Genomic DNA, 20,173 nt, shown 5'->3' on the forward strand with positions numbered 1-20,173 from the left:
AGAGTTGGGATGCAAAAATAGCTTGACAGGCTTGATTGTGGGATCACATATCATAAAATGAAATTTCATCTAAAATGTTCATTTTATGTAAGTATTCACTTTATAACATTTTATGTTGAGGTTCCCAAAATCACCTTTGCAAGTACGAGATGGGGGAGGCATGGCTTTATACCCAACTCTTCCGAAAAAAGGAAATTTAACAATTTTAGTGACCAGCAGGCTCAATATAAGGCCACACTATGACAGCAGCTGAGAAAATGAAAGTGCTCTTAGGCTTCATTAAGAGAGGAAGCATTTCCAGGACCAAGGAGATGTTAGTGCTTTGGCCTGGCCAGTTAACATCTAGGATAGTGCGTTTGATTCTGGGTGTGACATTTTAGAAACAACATCATTAGCTGGAGAGTTTTAAAAGAGGACTTCAAGAACAATTAAGGGTCAGGGGATGCTTACTCTGGAGAAGAAAAGGTCCAGGTTGGGCAGGATGCCTGTGGGCGCACCCCCCCCCCCCCCCCCCCCCCCCCCCCCGCCGTTTGAAGGGCTGATGATTACAGAAGCTATTAGCCCTATTCTACTCAGACCCTAGAGGGCAGAACTAGGGAAAATGGATGGAAATTGTAAAGAGGCTGAAGGTAAGAAAAAACTTCCTCCCAATGAGAACTGTCCAAAAGTGAAAGAGATTGCTTGGAACTGTGGATTCCCCTTCACTGGGGGTCTTCAAGCAAAACCACTTGGGGATGTTGGACCATGGAAATCCCCTCTGATTCTGGGATTCTAATTTATTCAAGTACACTATCTCATTCTCTACTCAAAGTCAAGTTCTCATAGCATGGCAAAAAGCAGGCTTGGTGTTGTGAGTGGGACCTCACAAATGCAGCTGCTGGACCATTCAAAAACAACAATATCTTCTTTAGTCAGTAGCAATTTGCATAGCTTGTATTCACATCTCCGGATGTGAGAATACTGTGAGGCTTCCATTTAATGCAAAGTAATAATAACACTGATTGAGGTGGACATAGAAGAAGGCGGACCTTCTTTGGAGCACAATGTATCACAAGTAGGCAAGTAGCGAGTGCTGTTTCATTTATCCAAGAATCCTCTTGTGTCACTATCCTAAGACTGTTTTCTGAGCTATTGAAAGAACTATCATTAAATTATTGGGGCACATATGTTACCAAGTCTACATGACAGTAAGGGAGACACTCTGGATGGCCCACCACAGAGGGATGAGCGGAATGAGTGATCAGCAGCCCATTGATGACATAGCAGAGGACTGCAAGTCAGGGGCCAGACATGGGAGCTCCTGAGAGCTGGGCAGAAGGTGACTGGGAATCCTGCCCAGGGAAGAAAGCTGAGGGAAGAGATCACTGGACACACTGACCATGCCTGCAAATGGCAAGCATGTACAAGGCCAAGAGTGAGCGAAACACATCCATGATAGGACAGAGAGAACAGGAGGGAGGCACTGGCTAGGGGCAGGGGACTGGGGCTGGGGGAAGTGGCGCAGTGCAGAGGCTTAAAAAGCCAAATACTCAGCAATGCGAGGCTACTTGCTATGGTGATTGATCAAGGTTATTCCCAACAAATTATCTACTTTTAAAAATAATGATTTTAAAAGTTAATTCTTAGAAATATTATCCAGAATCTGATTATTTTGTCCAACCTAGGAACAGTGGAGTTGGGGAAATTACATGGTATCTTCCCAGGAATATAATGAGTAGACTTTGAGAGGCAGAACTCAAGAAAAAGTTTTCCTGAAGATGCTCTGTGGGGTATTCTAAACAGTCAGGTTTATAGATGCGGGTTCGGAGTTCTTTTTTGATCAGCTGAGCCCTGGGAGGGGGGGGAAAATGGCTGATTTGGAAGGCCTCAGTTTACACCACTGCAGCCCAGTTGCTGCTACAGCACCCACCCAGGAGGTCCTGATGGATGGCCTCAGAGGCATTTATTTATGAATCAACTCGGGGAACATTGCTAAAGATTAAAAATAACTAAAGGGCGTAAAAGGATGTGCTGCGGGAAAAGGTCAAGTCCAATGTAGCTGCTGCTCCTCTATTTGGCTGAAAGACTCTCCCTCCCTGCCTCCTCTCCCTTTCTTCCTTCTTCCCTCTCTTCCCTCTCACTCCTTCCCTCTCTATCCTCTCTCTGTCTCTTTCTCTCTTTCTCCCCCCACACTGTCCTTTAGACTCTTTCTTCATATGGACCCAATGTCTACTTTTCTGCCAACTGAGTATGCTCCAGAGGTGCTGGGTCAGGGTGGGGTGGGAGAATGGGAGTCATTAGAGCCATGAGCTTTATCTTCATGAAATTTAAGTGATTTAGACCTTAACTTCTCGCTCTGCATCCAATGTTCCTCCCACTTGTTCCTGCAACAAGGCATAGGCACGCTGTAAAGCCTGGTATTCCATGGTCAGCTGACGGAATCTCAGCTCTGTCTCTTCTTTGGCCATACCCTAGAGAGAGAGAGAGAGAGAGAGAGAGAGAGAGAGAGAGAGAGAGAGAAAGAGGCAGACAGACAGACAGAGACAGACAGAGACAGAGATGATTAAGAGTATAGGTGTTTGTTTATCTCTCCCTTGTTTGAGAAAACATAAAACAATGGACAATTTGATTAATAAATTTTTAATTTGGAAAATAATGATGTATTCAATGGGCTCCATTTTGTTTTCAGGAAGGTTAGTTAGTCAGTCGGTAAGAATACTATGCTAATGAGCCTGGAGTCAATCCCTATTTACTCTGACTGTTGAAATTAGCTTTTTTGACAAGAGAAAGAAGAGAATTAGAGAAGACTTCTTCCTGGCAGAATTTGCTGTGGTAGGTGCTGCCTTGGCACATTTTCCTGTGGTTCTGTATTGGGTTCTCACTAAGGTCTTAGGCCCAGAGAACACCAAAGAGGTGATTAAAGCTTGATAGCACGAGGTTACCACTGTATCCTTTCCATCACTTCCTAAGACCTTCTTCTTCTATTGGGCATGCCTGTGGCAGAGGTCAAAGCATGGGGATACATTCTATGTTTATATCAGAGGCCAGGTCTTTCACCATATTATTCTAATTGGGAAAGAAGGAAGGGCATAAACATTTATATAGCTCCTCCTATATGCCAGGCCCTGTGCTAAATGCTTTAGAAATATTACATCATTCTATCCTCATAACAATTCTGGGAGATAGATGACGTTATTATCCCCATTTTATAGTAGAACAAACTGAGGCAGACAGAGGTTAAATGCCTTGCCCAAGGTCATATAATTAGTAAATGTCTGAGGCTGGATATGAACTCAAGTTGCCCTTACTCTAGGCCCATCTCTCTATCCTAGATGTCTCACCTACTCTAATAATTAATAGTGAGGGGATAGAAATGAGTAGGCATTATTTTCAAATAAATAAATCAAAATTTAGCAATAATACAACTCAATGATATGCTATTTCTCTCATTACTCAAAATTCTAAAATATTAGCAATAGAAGGGATCACAGAGATTATTTAATCCAGTTCCTCCTTTTTTCAAAACTGGAAACTGAGAAGGAATTTGACTGGAACCACTCAGCTCATTAAGGGTTAAGTCGAGAGAGAACCCTTCAGAAGCTCTGGGGTCCTCCACTGCATCAGCCTTCCCTAGTTATGTCAATAACTTTCAAACATTGGGGGTCACAATTTCAAAGACTGAAAAAAAAGTCTAGATGAATCCAACCAATTCTAAATGGGGTGAGAGTCATTACCTCCTCCAAGTCATCATCTGGTGTGCAGGGAGTCTGTCTGTTCTGTCTGTTTGATAGGAGATGGAAGAACCATCAGACTCTAAGGATGCTTCTTCATCATATCCAAAAAACGTCTCCACGACCGGCTTCTGACCAAAACACAAAGCATTAAACACAAACCAAAGTCCCAGAACTAAGGGAAAAGGCATGACTATGGAAGGCTCAGGAAGGGCCTAAAATAGCCAGTCCAAGATGGTGGCCAATATACCATCCACCACTCAGAGGCACCAAACATAGGGCCCAGGTGGCCTGCAACACTCTGGAATGCAGCCTGAACCAGATGAAAGTACAACTAGGAAATATTTAACAAGAGAAATAAAAATACATTAAACATAGACAACATGACATTTTAAAACTTAAGTCAATCGGCAGCTGCAGGGATCCTTAGGTGCAAAGGAGTGGCCCCTATTTCTATTGGGGTTGACCCCCCTGCTGTCCACTACACCTGCCAGAGGTCCTACATGCTATAACTGGCAGCACCAGGATTGGACCCTGAGCTTCTGACTCCAAGCAGAAAGCAGTGTCTCCTGCAGATGCTTCAAAATCAGGCAACAAAATCAGGCTGCTTCAGGGAGGAAACAAATGTGACCTGCAATTTTTTGTTTAAAATCCATTTTCCCTCACCATTGACTAATCTGATTTCTGCATTTCATGGAAACCAGGCAAGACTTACTATCTCACAGAACTTTTGGTGAGGCTCACTTCCCACCTAACCCTGTGCTGAGGTCCCAGGGTGGGGTGGGGGAGAGCACTATTTAGACCTGACTTGGTCCCTGTCTAACCTTGAGGATTCAGGGTCTATGAGGTGTAGCTGTTTCTCATTGAATGGTGCTGGTATGTGTATCTTTGTCTCTGGCCACCTCTTTGCCAGCTGCCTGGACCAAGCTACCAGGAGTGTTGGTCACACAGGTGTCCATCCCCCCTCACTTCAGAGGTACCCAGTGAACACAATTCCTTCGCCTTTATTTTCACACATCTTGTAGACTTGGGCTTGTCTAGGATGCGCACATTGTCTTCCTGTGATGGAACAGAAGCCCCTTAAAGGCAGGCCCTATTTCATTCTTGTCTTCACATTCTCAGCGCCTCAACCCATGGGGCACATACCCAGCAGCTGCTCACTAAAGAAACGCTTGTTGGTGGATGAATGGCTGATGAGGTAAAAAAGACAAGTTGTTTCCTCAAGCTGAGGAGGTGCCATGCCTTGCCTATGAGCATGTAACAAGGGTCAGAGCTGGGCTTCAGACTCCCCTCAGACCCCCAGCTATGAGCAACTCTCTGCTGCCTCATCCACAGGTCCTGGCCAGCCAGGGGCATCCTAGACATGGTCCTGCCCTGCTCCACTCTCCAGGCTCAGCAGGCATTTTTTGAATCAACACTCACAGAACAATGACAAAAGGAAACTAGAAATGATCTCCACAGGCAATTTCTGCTATGGAGTTTTGGTGGTAGAAGCCCCTTAGAGTTCTGTAGGTTGAGGGCACTGTGGGGTCCTGACTGGGGAAAAGCCATAAAAACAAACTCTCTGAAAGGTAGAAGCCAGAACATGGTGACCTGTTAAAAATCATAACTTAGATACTGAGTCCTAATTTAGACACTGAGTTATAATTTAAGATACTGTGGCCTATGAAAGCCATAACAAGAATATCGTGATCCATATGGGACTGGTACATGTTCAATACATAAAGTTATGTTTGGGTAGAACATTGGCTTAACACCCAACCTCATTACTAAGCAGAAAACCAAATATGTTCACCAATCAGTAGTGACCGTAGTCTCTAGCTCCTCCTCCCTTTGTTTTCTGTAATTACCAAGGGGGTTTGAGGGCTCTTTGCAGGGATCCACTGAATTTTCTGGCTGCTACCCCAGACTGAAGATCATCCCCATTTTGTAAATACTCATTATGATTAGTTAAACTACTACCTATAATCAGTCTGGAGATACTTGGCCTTTTCCTTTAGTATCAAGAGGACATCCCATGGTTATGGGGGAGGTACAGGGTTCCCCAGCCAGGGGAATTCCAGACCTTACAAATGGCATAGTCATTAGGATGCCAAAGGAATGCCAAGGGAGTAGAGGATAAGCTGGGGGTGGTGTGGAAATCTCTGGATGACCTCCGTGTGTGTGTGTGTGTGTGTGTGTGTGTGTGTGTGTGTATGTGTGTGTGTGTGGTGGCCCTGTGTTAGATACATTTAGACCATTGAGTAAGTATGGGGAGTCTCTGAACATGCCAAAAGGCTTAGAGTCCATTCTGATGGAATTATGTTTCATCAGGTTGGGAAAAGAAGGGAAGAAAGTAGTGGCAGTGGGTTAGTCCTTCCTCACAGCATTGAAAAGAAAAAGCCACCACCAAGTTCCTAGACTCAGAGGCTGAGAATAGAAAAGTAGCTAGAGGAATCCCAGTTAGAAGAAACATGTGGAAACACTGGTTTGCTGGTTAGCCAGGTTGAAGGGAGTTAAGCATGTAGACAGGAAAGTGATAAGGTATGTAATTGAGAAATAGTCTCTTTCTTCTTCTGTCCCTCCGTCCCTGGCTAACTGCAGCAGCCTGGATGAGTGAACAGAAGAGAGAGAGAGAGAAATCGAAAATATACTCAGTGAAGTGAAGATTATTTGAGTAGGATCAGAATTTGAAAGAAACAAGACATGTGCTGGCAAATCTTTCTGTGTCATGTTCATTAAATCCCTAAAAGTTAAAAAAAAATATTCTCTCTCTCCCTCTATATTCCTGAACTGTGGCCAGGTTCTGGGGTGTAAAAGGATAGACAAGAAAAAAAAGGGACGGGGGAACCTTTTCTTTTCAGATCTAAGAGAAGAAAGTTGCTTCATTAATTATAGAGATGGCATTGTGGCCTGTGTCAGGGAAAGTTTCAAGGCTTGCACTTTGGAATAGAACTGGCACTTAACCCTTTCCTAGCTCACAAAAAGGGGAAAGGTTTGTGTGAATTGGGAAACAACCTAAAGGTAATTGAGTTTGGCTGGAATAGCTAGCTAGAATGTAGAGAGTCTTACAAACGAAAATTAAGTACTGGTCAATTTTCAAATCCCTTTTTAAATTGGGTGTGTGTTAAAATTGGAAACTTGACTGTAAATTATATGAGACTCATATTCATAAGAAGAGAGAGCTATGGGTAAATTGGAAAGCTGTGGGTTCTTTCCAAGATTGTGAGATCGAGATTTGAACTAAATTAAAACATGCTCCTAGGTGTGATAATTGGGATAGACTAAATGGTAATATCATACTGCCACTTTTACAATGTTTGGCAGTGGATTAGCTGGAAATGGTGGACCCCATAATATGAAATGACTAGAATTAGTAGTATTTGTGTAAAACACAATATTACAATTAACATTAAAATCATATCCCAAGTTTCTGTGTAATACCTTTTGGAACATAGATCCAGGTAACTGAATACATTCTGGTTATATTTTAAGTGAAATATGTCTCTCCTAATTAGATGTTTAAGATAAGTTAGAATTTATTATACTATCTGGCACTGAGACAAATTGGGAAAACACATAGATCTGAAATTCGTTAACTGGGTGACCTTAAGCAAGGTATCTCAGTTTATTTCACATGAGTGTAAAATGCCTAACACAATGACTGGCAGAGGGCAGACATTATAAATGTCAATTATTATTATTAGTTCCTTAATTAGATGTGACCAGCATACAATGCCAATGGTGATGAGATGCCTGATTTTCTATGTAAGGTAATTTGGAAATGCATTTAACAGAATTAGAGTCATCTGCTTGTATGGGCAAAGTCATCAGCCCTGAGAAAACAGTGTATTTGGGTTACGGAGTTTACTAAACAATGAACTTGGCTTGCTGAGAATTTGCAAGTTTGTATATAATGTAGAAATGATTTCTAATGATTGGTTACACAGGACAAATTTAAATTTAAGATAAAAAGAAAAAAGTGAAAGATGTTAAGTGAAATCTCTTATGTATGTGAGTCTTGGTACATTTTCATTGCTTACTGCAACTCCATGAGAGTAAACATAATTGTATTTAGCCCTAAGCTTTGATTAGTGAAATCTGCTATTTGAGGTAAAAAGATCTTGGGACTGTAACTGATTTTATTTTGAGGCTGAATTGAGGCATAGTTGTCTGATGGATCATTACATAAGGAATCTATCATTCTGGAGAAATGCCACAAGCTACCCAGAGGGAATGTAATCCTGAGCTATGATAGGGTGAGGTGTGCATCTGGGAAAAAGCCGAAAGGACAACCTTGGTATCATCCGAAGATGGGATCCTCCTGGCTCAGTTTCCCCATTGTGTTCCCACCTGACTATTCCTGAGTCTGGCGATGAGGTAGAATTATTATTGCATGGTTCGCAGATAAACTGTGACTCTTGCCTGAAATAAAAGAGAGCTATGGCTGCTTTATCCTGTCATATAGGTGCCTTTAGGCGTAAAGGACCAGTTTCATGGTGGTATAATCATGTTCCTGCTTTTTTATTTTATAGAAAATTTCTATTATCACAACCAGTGGTCAGTAGAAGATATGATCCCAATGCAAGTATGTGAGATCTTGCTGTTTTCAATCTGAATATGTAGTTACTCCATATCCCAAACAGCTGGGTAGATTAGTACTTGGGCTTATCATCTGCCTGCCTGCATGGTCATATCAAATATTAAGTGTCTGAAACAGCTCATCCTTTCTGAATAATATGGGAACAATTAGGCAATGATCAAAAAGTTTGTGAAACAAAGACGGGAATTTATTAATTTATGGGGGTGGAAATCAGAAACATCTTCAGTTTGGTTTGGGGAAGAGAATTTCAGTGCAACCAGTTTTCTTAGAGAGATGTAACTCATGGAATATTTTGTGTTACATTAACGGAAAAGTCCATTTCATTCAAGTTTATTACTAATGTGGAAAAAACACCGTTTGCACTGCATGTCCTACAGGAAAACTGTGTTTTATTACAAATGACTTATTGATATGTACTGTTTTGGAATTAATTATTTAAGTATCCTCCCAAGTCTTTTATTATAATTGGAGTAAAGTCAGCCTCGTATAAGTAAATTCATTTGTGTAACTATTAAACCTGGGGGGAAAGCTTCTACCTGCAGAAGTGTTGTTACTTATGTTTTCACATACAGGATTAGAACCCCAATAGCATCTGATCTTCCTAAGGGAATTGCAATCAGAGTGGACAATTTCGAGAAAGTAACAAAATCAGATAATCCTGTATGTCAAATATAAATGATTCTAATGGGGCATGTAAAAAAAACAACAACAACTAAATTTTCTGAAGCTCCAAGCAAACTCTGGGTTCCTACTCTGATGCCCCCCTTTATAGATCTATTGTTAAGATCAGAACCCTAATGTTTGAGCTGGTCTTCACAACATGAACTAGTTATTGGAGAAGTAAAATTTGACAGGCTATACTAACCTGTATTGATAACTGTTTTATAAAAGATTTCAGCAGGAACATCTAAGGAGTCTCTACAAGTAACTTGGAACTAGAAAAACAATTCTACTAAAGAGTTGCCCCAAGACATTTTCCAGATTGCCCCAAGAAAAGATGTTCCAAAGACTAGACAACTACATGAGATGTCTGAATTTCAAGATGAAATTTGCCAGTTAAATGGCCATTGGGAGTGGGTTGATGGTCATTATTGTACCTATTTTTGCTTGTTCCTTGGTGTCACATAAATTTCCCCATGGTTTTAAATTAGCCCATGGTTTTAAATTAGCCCATGGTTTTAAATTAGCCCATGGTTTTAAATATTCTTTCTATGGCTTGTGCTGTGATTGGTCAAGCTCATTGTTTTTACATTAACTTGTCAGGAAAATTTATGATAAGCCTCCCACTGACAAAAAGGGGGGGAATTGAGAAAATCAAATTGTTCTCATCCCATTTTGTGAATGTTTCTATTCTCTGTCACCCCCAATATGTTGTAAAACTTTCCCAGCTATGTTTGTCTCTGAACTTAGTTCAGAAACTCAGCTGGCCTGTACTAAGTTAAGTTCAGAAATTGAGCTCACCCATTAATCCCAAAATGCCATTGGTTCTTCCTTCACCTCCCCAGGTATGGGATGGAAGAAAATTGTAATAATTGTGGTAATTTTTTATTGGTCATGTTTTCCTCTCTGTGCTTATATTGTTTATGTAGTTTATGATTACAAATGAGATCATCCTGGCTGGACCCAAAAAGGCTCTAAACACCCTAGTATAGAGCTGCCCCAGAGACATTGTGGAAGATATCAGGAAAGAATGTATGGGCAGCTTTTTGGGGGTGGATAGTTGGGTCCTGATTGGGGAAAGGCTATAATATAATAAATATAATATAATATAATACAATATAATATAATACAATATAATATAATATGATATGATATGATATGATATGATATGATATGATATGATATGATAAATATAATATAATACAATATAACATAATATAACATAACATACTATACTATACTCTAATATACTATACTATAACATGACATGACATGACATAACATAACATAACATAACATAACATAACATAACATAACATACTATACCATACTATACTATACTATACTATAATATAACATAAGTGAAAAGCCATAGAAACTTAAACTTTTATGAAAGATGGAAACCAGAACATGGTTAAAAATCATAACTTAGATACTGAATCATAATTTAGACACTGAGTCATAACTTAAGATACTATGACCTATGAAAGCCATAACAAGAATATCGTGACCCATATGGGACTGGTACATGTTCAATACATAAAGTTATGTTTGGGCAGAACATTGGCTTAACGCCCAAGCCCATTACTAAGCAGAAAACCAAATATATCCACCAATCAGTAGTGACGCAGTCTCTAGCTCCTCCTCCCCTTGTCTGTTTTCTATAATTACCAAGGGGATTTTGGGGGTTCTTTGCAGGGATCCACTAAACTGGCTGCCACCCCAGACTGACGATGATCCCTGTTTTGCAAGTATTCATGATGATTGATTAAACCACTACCTATAACCAATCTGGAGATACTTGGCGTCTTCCTTTGGTGTCAAAAGAACACCCCATGGTTATGGGGGAGGTACAGGCTTTCCCCATCCAGGGAAATTCCAGACCTCATCACCAGGAGTCTGATCAGATGCCACTGGAGAGACCACCAAGACCCTACCAGACTCTTCCAAGACAAGCCACTGCTCCGTTCAGTTTCCGTATCCCAGAGAGACTGACAACCCCTCTCTGATGAAAGAAAGAGAAAACAAGGGCAGACAGAATGAGAGGCCAGGCATGCTCCTCTAGCAATGCTGAGAAAACTGGGACATTTTTTCAGAAGGACGAGCTTGCTTCTTGTGGACGTCACCCCTTTCCCTGGGATTCCAGTTAAGATCCTGAACCAGTCTTGGCTCTTCTGATTCATGTCCTGAAAGTGGGGGTGGGAAGGTCACCTCCTCCAGACAGGAGGGCACTTCCTCAGGTTTTAGAGGGGAGGGCCATGGTTTTGAGGAGAGGCCCCTGACGAGCTTCATCAGGGACATTGGCATTTCTGCCACTGCTGCTGAGAGGTCCCAGGGAAGTCCACGCCACTTCTGATTGCCGCCATCATTGCCTGTGACTTCTCTGTGGAGATCATTAGCCTCCTGCCCAGTCCAGGAAGATCTGGGTCAGTGATGACTGGCCCCAAGCTTTCCCTGGCCACTCCCATGCCCAGGGAGGGAAGCACTAGGTCCTTCTAAGCTACGAGATGGAGAATCCAAAGCCAGAGGGAGATTCATATTGAGCTATCCTGAGCTGAACAAGCCTGTCCCTCACTGGAAAGGTCCTGAGCAGACCACAGAGGAAGGGAAGAGAAAGACAACAGTGAACCAGGAAGAGCTTTGAACATAAAAAGGGATCCCAAGTTGGGATGTGTGTCTGTATGTGCATGTGTGTGTATGTGTGTGTGTGCACATGTGTGTTGGTGTATGTGCATGTGGGGGTACGTGTGTACTCATCCTGGTCATTCTTTGCCTTGGTTCAGAGTGCTGCATTGGCCTATGTCCTGCTCCCATGCAGTTGTCCCTTTTCCAGGTCTGGACTTCCGTGTCAGGTTGATGTCAGTATGGGCAGCCCACAAACTGGGGAGTTTTACATGAATCTTACTTAGTCCTAGTAGAAGACCCCTTGGCCATGTGGTCCCACTGTGTGCTCATTCACGCCTCCTCCCAGCACTTTCTGTTCCTTCACCAATAAGAACTTCCATTACCATTGAGATGAGAACCAATGAGATTCCCCCATGGTTGGCTTACTGGACTGATTTTAATGGAGGAGTTTGGAAAACAAGTGGATCTGGGTCAGTCCCCTCCCAGATGTGCTTCTGACACCCCAGACTCCTCCACTATGACACCTGGGAGCTTCCCTTAGTGCCTGGGGCTTGGTCACCCTGGAACAGTCCCCTTCTCCCCTTCAGGAGAGCCTTCTGAGGAGCCTCCTTTTGGGGAATGGGCCCGGCTGGGCCGTGCTTCACTCCTCTCCTGGCTGTGCTTCTGACTGGATTTGGCCCCCATGCCTCCAGCTCCCCAGCTCCCTTCAGAATGTAAGCCCCTTGTGAACAGAGACTGCCTTTTTTAAAAACTGCATTGGCTCCTCAGTGCTTAGCACTGTGCCTGGCACTCAGTAAGCATTTAATTGACTCTGGTTACCTGCCTGGCTCCTCACACATGTTCAAATAGTCCTGGGCCCATTGTCCTCCTTAGATGTCTCCTCTCTGGCATCTCTGGATTTCTCAGAAATAAATGAAAGAAGCCAAAACTATCCCACCAGGCCTTTCTACTTTGGAGGCTTCGGAATGTGCCTAAGGGAGGACTACAGAGGGGGCCAGGTGAGGCAGGAAAGAGCCCAATGTTGTTTTCTATCGTTTTTGATTTATACCAAGCCAGAGGCATAACTCCTGAGACTCCTGGGGAAGCCAGTGCTGGGGCCCTGCTTCTCCCCCAGGAGGATTCAAATCCCCTCTCCCTAAGAGACAGAACCCAGTTCAAACTGGCTCATTGAGAGATCCTCTGTCTGATGGGCAAAGTGCCAGAGGCAGGTCGGCCTCATGCCCAGCTGGAAGGCCTGCTCAGTCTTCACTAAGACATATTTCTTCTGCCTCCTTGGCTCACAGAGGTGTATGGGAAATGGGCTCCTTTCCTAAGAACCAGACAGAGAGGAACCCCAGGACTGTCAGACCTTCCCTCCCTTCTCAGCAACTCTGATCCTCTCGTGTTTTAGACACCCAAGTGATTCCTCTAAGCTTCAGAAAGGGGCTTCTGGCATCTGTGAATGTATCTGCATGTACTCAGATTTCAACATCGTTTGCCTTTTTTACCTTAGGGAGCTTGGCCATTTTCTTTCTCTGCTTCCTGAATCTTAAAAGTTTATCTCGTTCCTGCAAAAATCAATCGGTTAGATATTTTACACTTTGGACAATTTCATTTGTTTAAAAAAAGTTTGTTTTCCCTAGATCTGTAATTTCATCAGTGGAAGGAGTTCTTGGTCACAGCCTCTCCACTCATGGATCCCAGCACCCCACCCTTAGAGGGCTGAGTGTACCTGGGGGTGGGGGGTGGGGAGGATGGGGGAGGGGGCCCTAAGGAGCCTGCCTAGGTTCACTCTCTAGGATATGCCAGAGGCCATACTAGAGCCTCCCAGCTTGGAGTTCTCTATCCACTACCCCACACTGCCTGGCCTGTCTCATACGGACAGCTTAAACTTTCTATGCAGGTCTTTGGATGACCATGGCCCAGAGGAGCATGGTACTCCAGAATTCAGGGGCTTTTCTTGTGAAAATAGGGACTCTTCATTAACTTGGATTCCTCATCCTGGGCGATGGAATCTCAGAAGCTGGTGGGGATTTACAAACTTATCCCCCCACTTCATTACCATGGCCTTAAGGGCTGCTGGGGCAGCTGGAAAGAACAAAAGTGAGCCCTGGGAAGGGCCCAGCCCCAGGGTACAGGGCTGGAGGGATGTGTGTGGGCTCTCCAGCACCAGGCCTCTCCTGACTCTGCTAAGAGGTTTGTATACATATCCACACAACTTCTTAGGCCCTCTGTGACTGGGGCTCTGCCAAGGAAGTCTGTGTCCCCATGAAGGGAGTGAGAAATCTGACTGGCAACCATAGAATATGGAGCTGCTGCTCTCCGGGAGGGGGTAGAAGGTGGGCCAGGAACACCAGAACAGGGATGGCAGAGCCTCTAGGATGAGGAAGCCAGGGCAACAGACTCTTGTGGCGTGAGATCATTTTCTTCATGCAGAGTTGATGGCAGCTATGTCTGGACACTCCTGGTCAGCACAGAACTGTCAGGCATGGCAGCATATCTAAGGTCCCATTTTAATCAGCCATGAATGTCATCAAGTAATCCCATGCCACTGAATTCCAAAAGAGAAATACTTGGGAAGGTCGTCTTGTAAACAAAAATCATGATTGCTAAGCATAGCCTTAGACAAAATATGCAGTCCTCCAGGGAGGGACTGAAGGGAAAGAAGGGCTGGTACTCACCAAAACACTCTTCACATATCCTGCTGTCTCGAGGGTCTAGGATGGAAAATATGATTGAGAAGTTATTGGCTTTCTAAGACAATCTTGCTGTTTCAGGAGAGGGCATGATCAGCTGGCTTGTAAGTGAGGAAATCTGTACTGGGGCTTCTGAGGGCCATGATCCTAACACTTTGGACACAGTGTAATATCATAGCCCACACCCTGCTCTGAGGAGCCTCTTCCTCCCCTTTACCTAATCCCTATAAAAGCCAGCTTGCACCTTTGTGAGATAATAGCGATGCTAACATTTATATACTGCTAACTATGGATCAGGAACCATGCTAAGCACTTTACAATTATTATCACATTTGATCTCACAACAATTCAGAGGTAGGTGCTATTGTTATCTCCATTTCACAGATGAGGAAACTGAGGCAGAGAGCAGTGACTCATCCAGGGTCACACAGCTAGTAAGTGTCTGAGGCTGGATTTGAACTCCAGTCTTCCTGACCTCAGGCCTGGTGCTCTATACTGTGCCATTTAGCTGCCCTAGGAAGCACCCTCAGGTGCCACCTGGAAATTCATGCAGAACAGGGAAATCCTCACCATTTGGACAATGAGACATGACTTAGGGCAGCCGCTTGATGAAATGAACAGGAATCCCTCTTTGTAAGCATCTTTTTTGATCCACCAAGATGGCTCCCTTTTCCTCCTCTAGCCATAAAATAAGCCTTCCTTTTATTCTCCTTTTAGGCCTGGAGTATGGCTAAGAAAGGATGCCAAAAAAAAAAAACCCACTACTTCCCCAGGATATGGGGCAGAACCTAGGATCCTCTTGCCATTGGCTCTTGGGCTGAATTCCATTTGGATGCAAGCTTGTTACCCACACTGTGCAAAAAAAAAAAAAAGGCAGCACCCTGGGTCAGACCTAAAAGGATGTCCTCAGTTTACCTTGGACAGCTCATCTATCAGGTTCTGCTGCTCCACCATTTGCATCCTCAAGAAGTCCACTTCTCTCTCCTCCTGACTCTGGTCCAGGTCATTTAAGGAGCTTGGCCTCCTGATTGTTCCAGCACGCTGTCTCTAGGGAAGGAAGCAAAGCAAAGGAAATTTGGAGAACCCTATGAGCCTGACAAACCTGCCCTCCCTGAGCCTTATCTGAAGTCCTAGAGCTTCTTGAATCCTGCTCAGCTTCTACTTCCAATGGTATCAAATAAAGAAAGTTCTGCCAATGGTGGGGGCCCAGAAGCCCATGGGAGGAGACTTGAGAGAGGGGGTAAGACCCCTATTGGCTCTGGCTGCATCTCCAGGCTACACAAGGAAGATGCTATCATGTGTGTGGTTGTTTCTCCCTGAGTAAGGAAAGGCTTTATGCTGCTGAAATGGACCAAAAAGAGACCAGATAGGGGTGGGGGCCAAAACGGGGGCATATGCTGTCAGTATCCCCCATGGCCAACCAGAGGAGCCCAGCTTTATTTACAAAAATGCTTAATACAATAGGATACCAGGTTTAAATACAAAGATAGGTGATGGAAAAAAAATCCAAAACAGATTCATATCCAAGGAAAAGTCAGAAGCCATTCCCAAAAGGAGTTTGTAGCCCCCTTCCATCCCTTTCTCCAAAGCTTGTCCACAGATCCCTTCAATCTGCCTTCCCAATGTCTCCCCCATCCACCCCTTCATCTTTATGTCTTCTGCTGCTCCTCTGGTGTGGTCCTCATTGCATCTGCTGGGGCTGTTTTCTGGTTTCTCCAGACTTCTCTGATGCAGTCCACTCTGCATCAACAGCTAACCACCTCCCTATGACATGTTTTCACCAGGTCTTGCCTTTACTATTATTAGTTATTTTCACATTTTCAAGCCATCCCTCTCAATTAAATCTGTGTTCCTGAAGTACAAAAGTCATGGCTCATGCTTGGTATTTCCTGAAGCCCTTGGCTCAGAGCCTTTCCCCTGGCAGTTGCAATAAACCTTACCCCAAGCAGGTTGAACCCAGAGTTAGAATCATATATAAAGGTACAATAATAACCTATCCAAAACAAAGCACAGAAACGGGGCTAATGGTCATTAACAAAAAGGAATGTCCAAGGGAACATTCTTGGGACCAAGTTATGACTTTGAGAGAGTTAGTGAGGGTTAATGCTCTTTAGAAGAGAAGAGGGTACAATGGCAACTAAGTGAATGGAAATCCTAGTGCTTATTTGGGACCCTGATGACAAGCCCTGATCATCCCCCATGGCCTCAGTGGAGATGGGAAACTGACAGAGGCCATCTTACCATTTCTAGGTTCTCTTGTGTTACAAACTTCAGTTTGTTTTCCATTCTTCGCAAAGCATGGGACAAATCTTCATTTTTCCGACTCAAGCGTTTGTTCTTGTCTAGCAAGGGTCTATACTGACTTTCTGCTTCCCTTAGGCGCTTCAGCTGAAATAGAAAAATGGTCCCACAAAATGAAAAATAAGGAAGATAGAGATAGATCAGTAACATTCATTAAATATCCAGAGAATTTACTTTAAGCGAACTTTGGCTAGACCTACACAATGCTCGGGTAGCCCAATGAAAAGTAAAAGACTCAGCTCTGAAGGTGTTGGGATCACATAGAGCTCCCCGCCCCCTGTGACTCCCTCCCCAAAGGTTGAACTGAATGCAATTACTTTGGGCAAGGAACTCAGCGAAACCTGGGGGAGCCAACAAAGCGCAAGGGCAGTGTGTTGCTATTACTATTCCCTCTTGTGCTACCAGTAGTCAGAATCCTATTATTTCCAGGGAGCAATACAGGGAAAGGTCACCAGGCACAAGAAGCCAGCCCACTCAGAACATTCCTCAGGGATGTCAGGGCTAAGAAGGCACAGATGCCACTGCACACACAGTCTAGCAGTTGCGCTCAACAGTGGCATCTGTGCACATCCTAGCAGAAGTGGAGAACCAAGGATGCTCTTAGAAAACAGCCCACTTGTACCAGGATTATGCGGACACTTCAGGGGAAAGAGCTTCTTGCCTCACGACTTCCAGCTCACTTTCTAGGTTCTCTGCTTTGCATTGAGTGTGTTAGACATACTCAAGCCTCAACTGACCTCATCCTTCTTCCCTCGAGCTGCACTCCAGCCTCTGGCTGCACATAGTCATGGAGAAGAAGGTCAGGGCTCTCACTTAGGCCAGGGTTCACCCTGCCAATGCCTCACACTTTAGTCTGAGGCTAAGCTTTGGGTCCTGGGTGGCTCTACTTGGCCTTGGCTGCCTCCTGGCCAGCAGCTAGGGTATCCAATCCAATCCAACCCTTCTTCTCCATTGAGTTTCCTTACAATTTAGTCATCTTTGCTGAGGTCAGACTTGATTTTGCTGAAGGACACCTTATTTTTATCCCAGTGGCCCCTGCTGGATCTGAGTCAAAAGGGGAAGATCTTGGATAAGTTGCTTAATACAAAGGTTACAGACCCAGAGCTAGAAGGGGCTTAACACTTCCTAGTCCATCAGCTTCATTTTCAGATAGGGAAATTGAGGCTATGAAGAGCAAAGTTCTGGTGCCGGGTGACAAAGAAGGAAGGACAGGAGTAGAGCCCAGGGCTTTTGTCAGCAATAACATCTCAGCGGGCTTCTTCTAAAAGGCAGCAGCCACGACCTTTGTGCCCTGCAGTTACGCTTGCCTGCTGTGCACGGTTCAAACACAGAGCACAGGGCCCCGGACCTCCCATGGGATCAATGAGAGGAGGTGAGCAGAGAATTGGCAGCAAGTCCTGTCCATCAACATCATGTCCAAAAACAGCAATGATATGTTCTCTTTTGGTAGGTGGACAATAATAATAATAACTAATGGATAATAATATGCCAAGTAATAATATGGATTAGAATAATGGATAATAATAATAATATTTATATTTCTATAGCACCTACCATGCACCATGAACTTTACAATTATTAGCTCATTTGGTCTTCACAACAACCCTGGGAGCTAGGTGATATTATTATCCCATTTTACAGATGAGGAAACTGACAAAATTAGAGGTTAAGTGACTTGCCCAGAGTCACTGCTAGTAAGTGTTTGAGGCCAGATTTGAACTGAGGTCTTCCTGAGCGCATCACCTAGCTGCCCTAGCTGGATGACTGTGAAGTAATAGTGGGAAGAATCCAAAGGACCCAAAGTCAGAAAGCACATGACCAACTCTGGGACTTACCTTAGTCTCATCTACTTTGTGCTGTTCTCTGTGGGGCTCATGATGGGTCCCTCCCACAATATCCTCCTCTCACCATGTATTCTCTCTATATTGATTCTCCTTCCACCCTCAATATGTTTGAAATTTCTGATTTTCTTTAGGCTGCTCTCCCATCAGCTCCTTAAGCCATATTGGAGGTTAGCCACCTTTAAAAGCTGGGATCATCCATCTCATCCAGAATGAGACATCCCATCGCATTAGTGAAACATTAGAAGCTCGCTCACACATGTGGAGCTTGGTGGACATATAGTAAGTGCTCCCTCAGTGGGGGTCTTTAAAAGCAGATGCTTCATAAGGAGAACTCGCCTCAGCTTCAGGCAGTGGGCCATTTTGAGAAGCTCATGATCCAACATGGACTAGGGAGAAGGCCAGGCATTCTCATCTCATTTGGGCTCTAAGGTCAGAATCACGACCTCCTGGCCATCTAACTTGGATATTTCAGAGGCAGTTGATTCTAATGATGCCAGGAGCTGGAAGTCAGATCTCCCCAGATTGATGGCACAAGCAGTAGACCATATACAATGTGGATTCATCAGACCCACAGAACAGAAAGCTGACAATTGCCATCCCTGACCATTCCCATGGGACTTTTGCATGGGATTATAAATGTGGTCTGGAGCCCATACAGTCTGAAAATGAGCCTCTTTCTACACTGTTAAGAAAATAAATGCTTTGTTGATGCTTTTTACAAACACTGTTGTCATCTCACAATATGGCCTTGTATCAAAGCATGGATGGTCCACCACGCTTTTCTGACAAGGGGAGGAATGCTTTGCTGCCATTCCTCTGAGATCATGACAAGTCACTGCATTGAATCCTAGTCTGCCATCTCGTTTTCTTGTTTATTTTTTAGTTTTTGCAGTTGCTCCATATATTGTTCTTTGGGTTCTACTTGCTTCTCTCTTGCATCAATTCATGCAAAGCTACATGAGTTTCTCTGAATTCCTTATATATCCCATTACATTCACACACCTCATTTTGTCCAGGCATTATCCAATCAGTGAGCACCTATACTTGGCTTCAAGGTTTTGGCCACCACAAAAAAAGGGCTGTCATAGACAGGCTTCTATAGATGGGACACTTCCTTTTGTCTGTCTACCTTGAGCCAAGCACCCTGTAATGAGATCACTAGTTCCCAGGATGTGTATAGCTCAGGAATTGTTAGCATAATTCCATTTTTTTTTTTTTAAGAACAGCTGGATCCCTATGCTTGCCAGAAGAATGGAATATTCTCTAATGTTTTATTGTATGATAGCCTTTGGTGACGAGTTGCTTAATAAGGTCAATCTCAAACTTTGAGTTCTGCCAAAGCATTCATCAAGTTCAGCAATGGCTGTCTTGAAGGGTCAGTGCCAGTGCTTCTGGGGTAGTGGAGATGCTGTTGGGGCACCATGAACAAAACCAACTCTGGACCATTCAGGATCAGCTATGGATGTTTCAGATCATATCCCACTCTATGAAATAAAGGGATGCAAAGGGAAGAACTAGGTCTGGGCCTTTCTCCATCACCAAGCAGAAGATATACGTCTGGACCACTCAGAAAAAATTCTCAGTGAGCAGCATATCATCTCATGTGGCAAAAGTCCATGTCTAATGGAAGCATGTCCAAACAATAGATCAGGACAGACTGGAAGAATCTTAGAGACTTATCTAGTAGGCTTTTAAACTAGTTGTTGTTACTACACTAACCACATTCCTGTATCTAAAATTTCCCAGGATTTCCAGGGAAGAGTTGCTCATCTTTAG

At 43.7% G+C, this 20,173-nt stretch overlaps 1 protein-coding gene across 1 annotated transcript in view; it reads right to left on the reverse strand.

Moving 5' to 3' along the window:
- JAKMIP3 (Janus kinase and microtubule interacting protein 3) overlaps positions 1-20,173 on the reverse strand; it is a 172,694-nt gene that overhangs the window by 63,888 nt on the left and 88,633 nt on the right. The window contains 7 exon segments of the mRNA XM_078150682.1: positions 2,322-2,450; positions 3,714-3,748; positions 3,751-3,841; positions 13,065-13,124; positions 14,238-14,273; positions 15,168-15,299; positions 16,494-16,640. Of these exon segments, the coding sequence (XP_078006808.1) occupies positions 2,322-2,450; positions 3,714-3,748; positions 3,751-3,841; positions 13,065-13,124; positions 14,238-14,273; positions 15,168-15,299; positions 16,494-16,640 (630 nt within the window).

The sequence above is a fragment of the Phascolarctos cinereus genome, unplaced genomic scaffold, assembly GCF_003287225.1.
Source record: "Phascolarctos cinereus isolate Bilbo 61053 unplaced genomic scaffold, phaCin_HiC Scaffold_3;HRSCAF=262, whole genome shotgun sequence".
In the NCBI taxonomy this organism is placed as follows: domain Eukaryota; kingdom Metazoa; phylum Chordata; class Mammalia; order Diprotodontia; family Phascolarctidae; genus Phascolarctos; species Phascolarctos cinereus.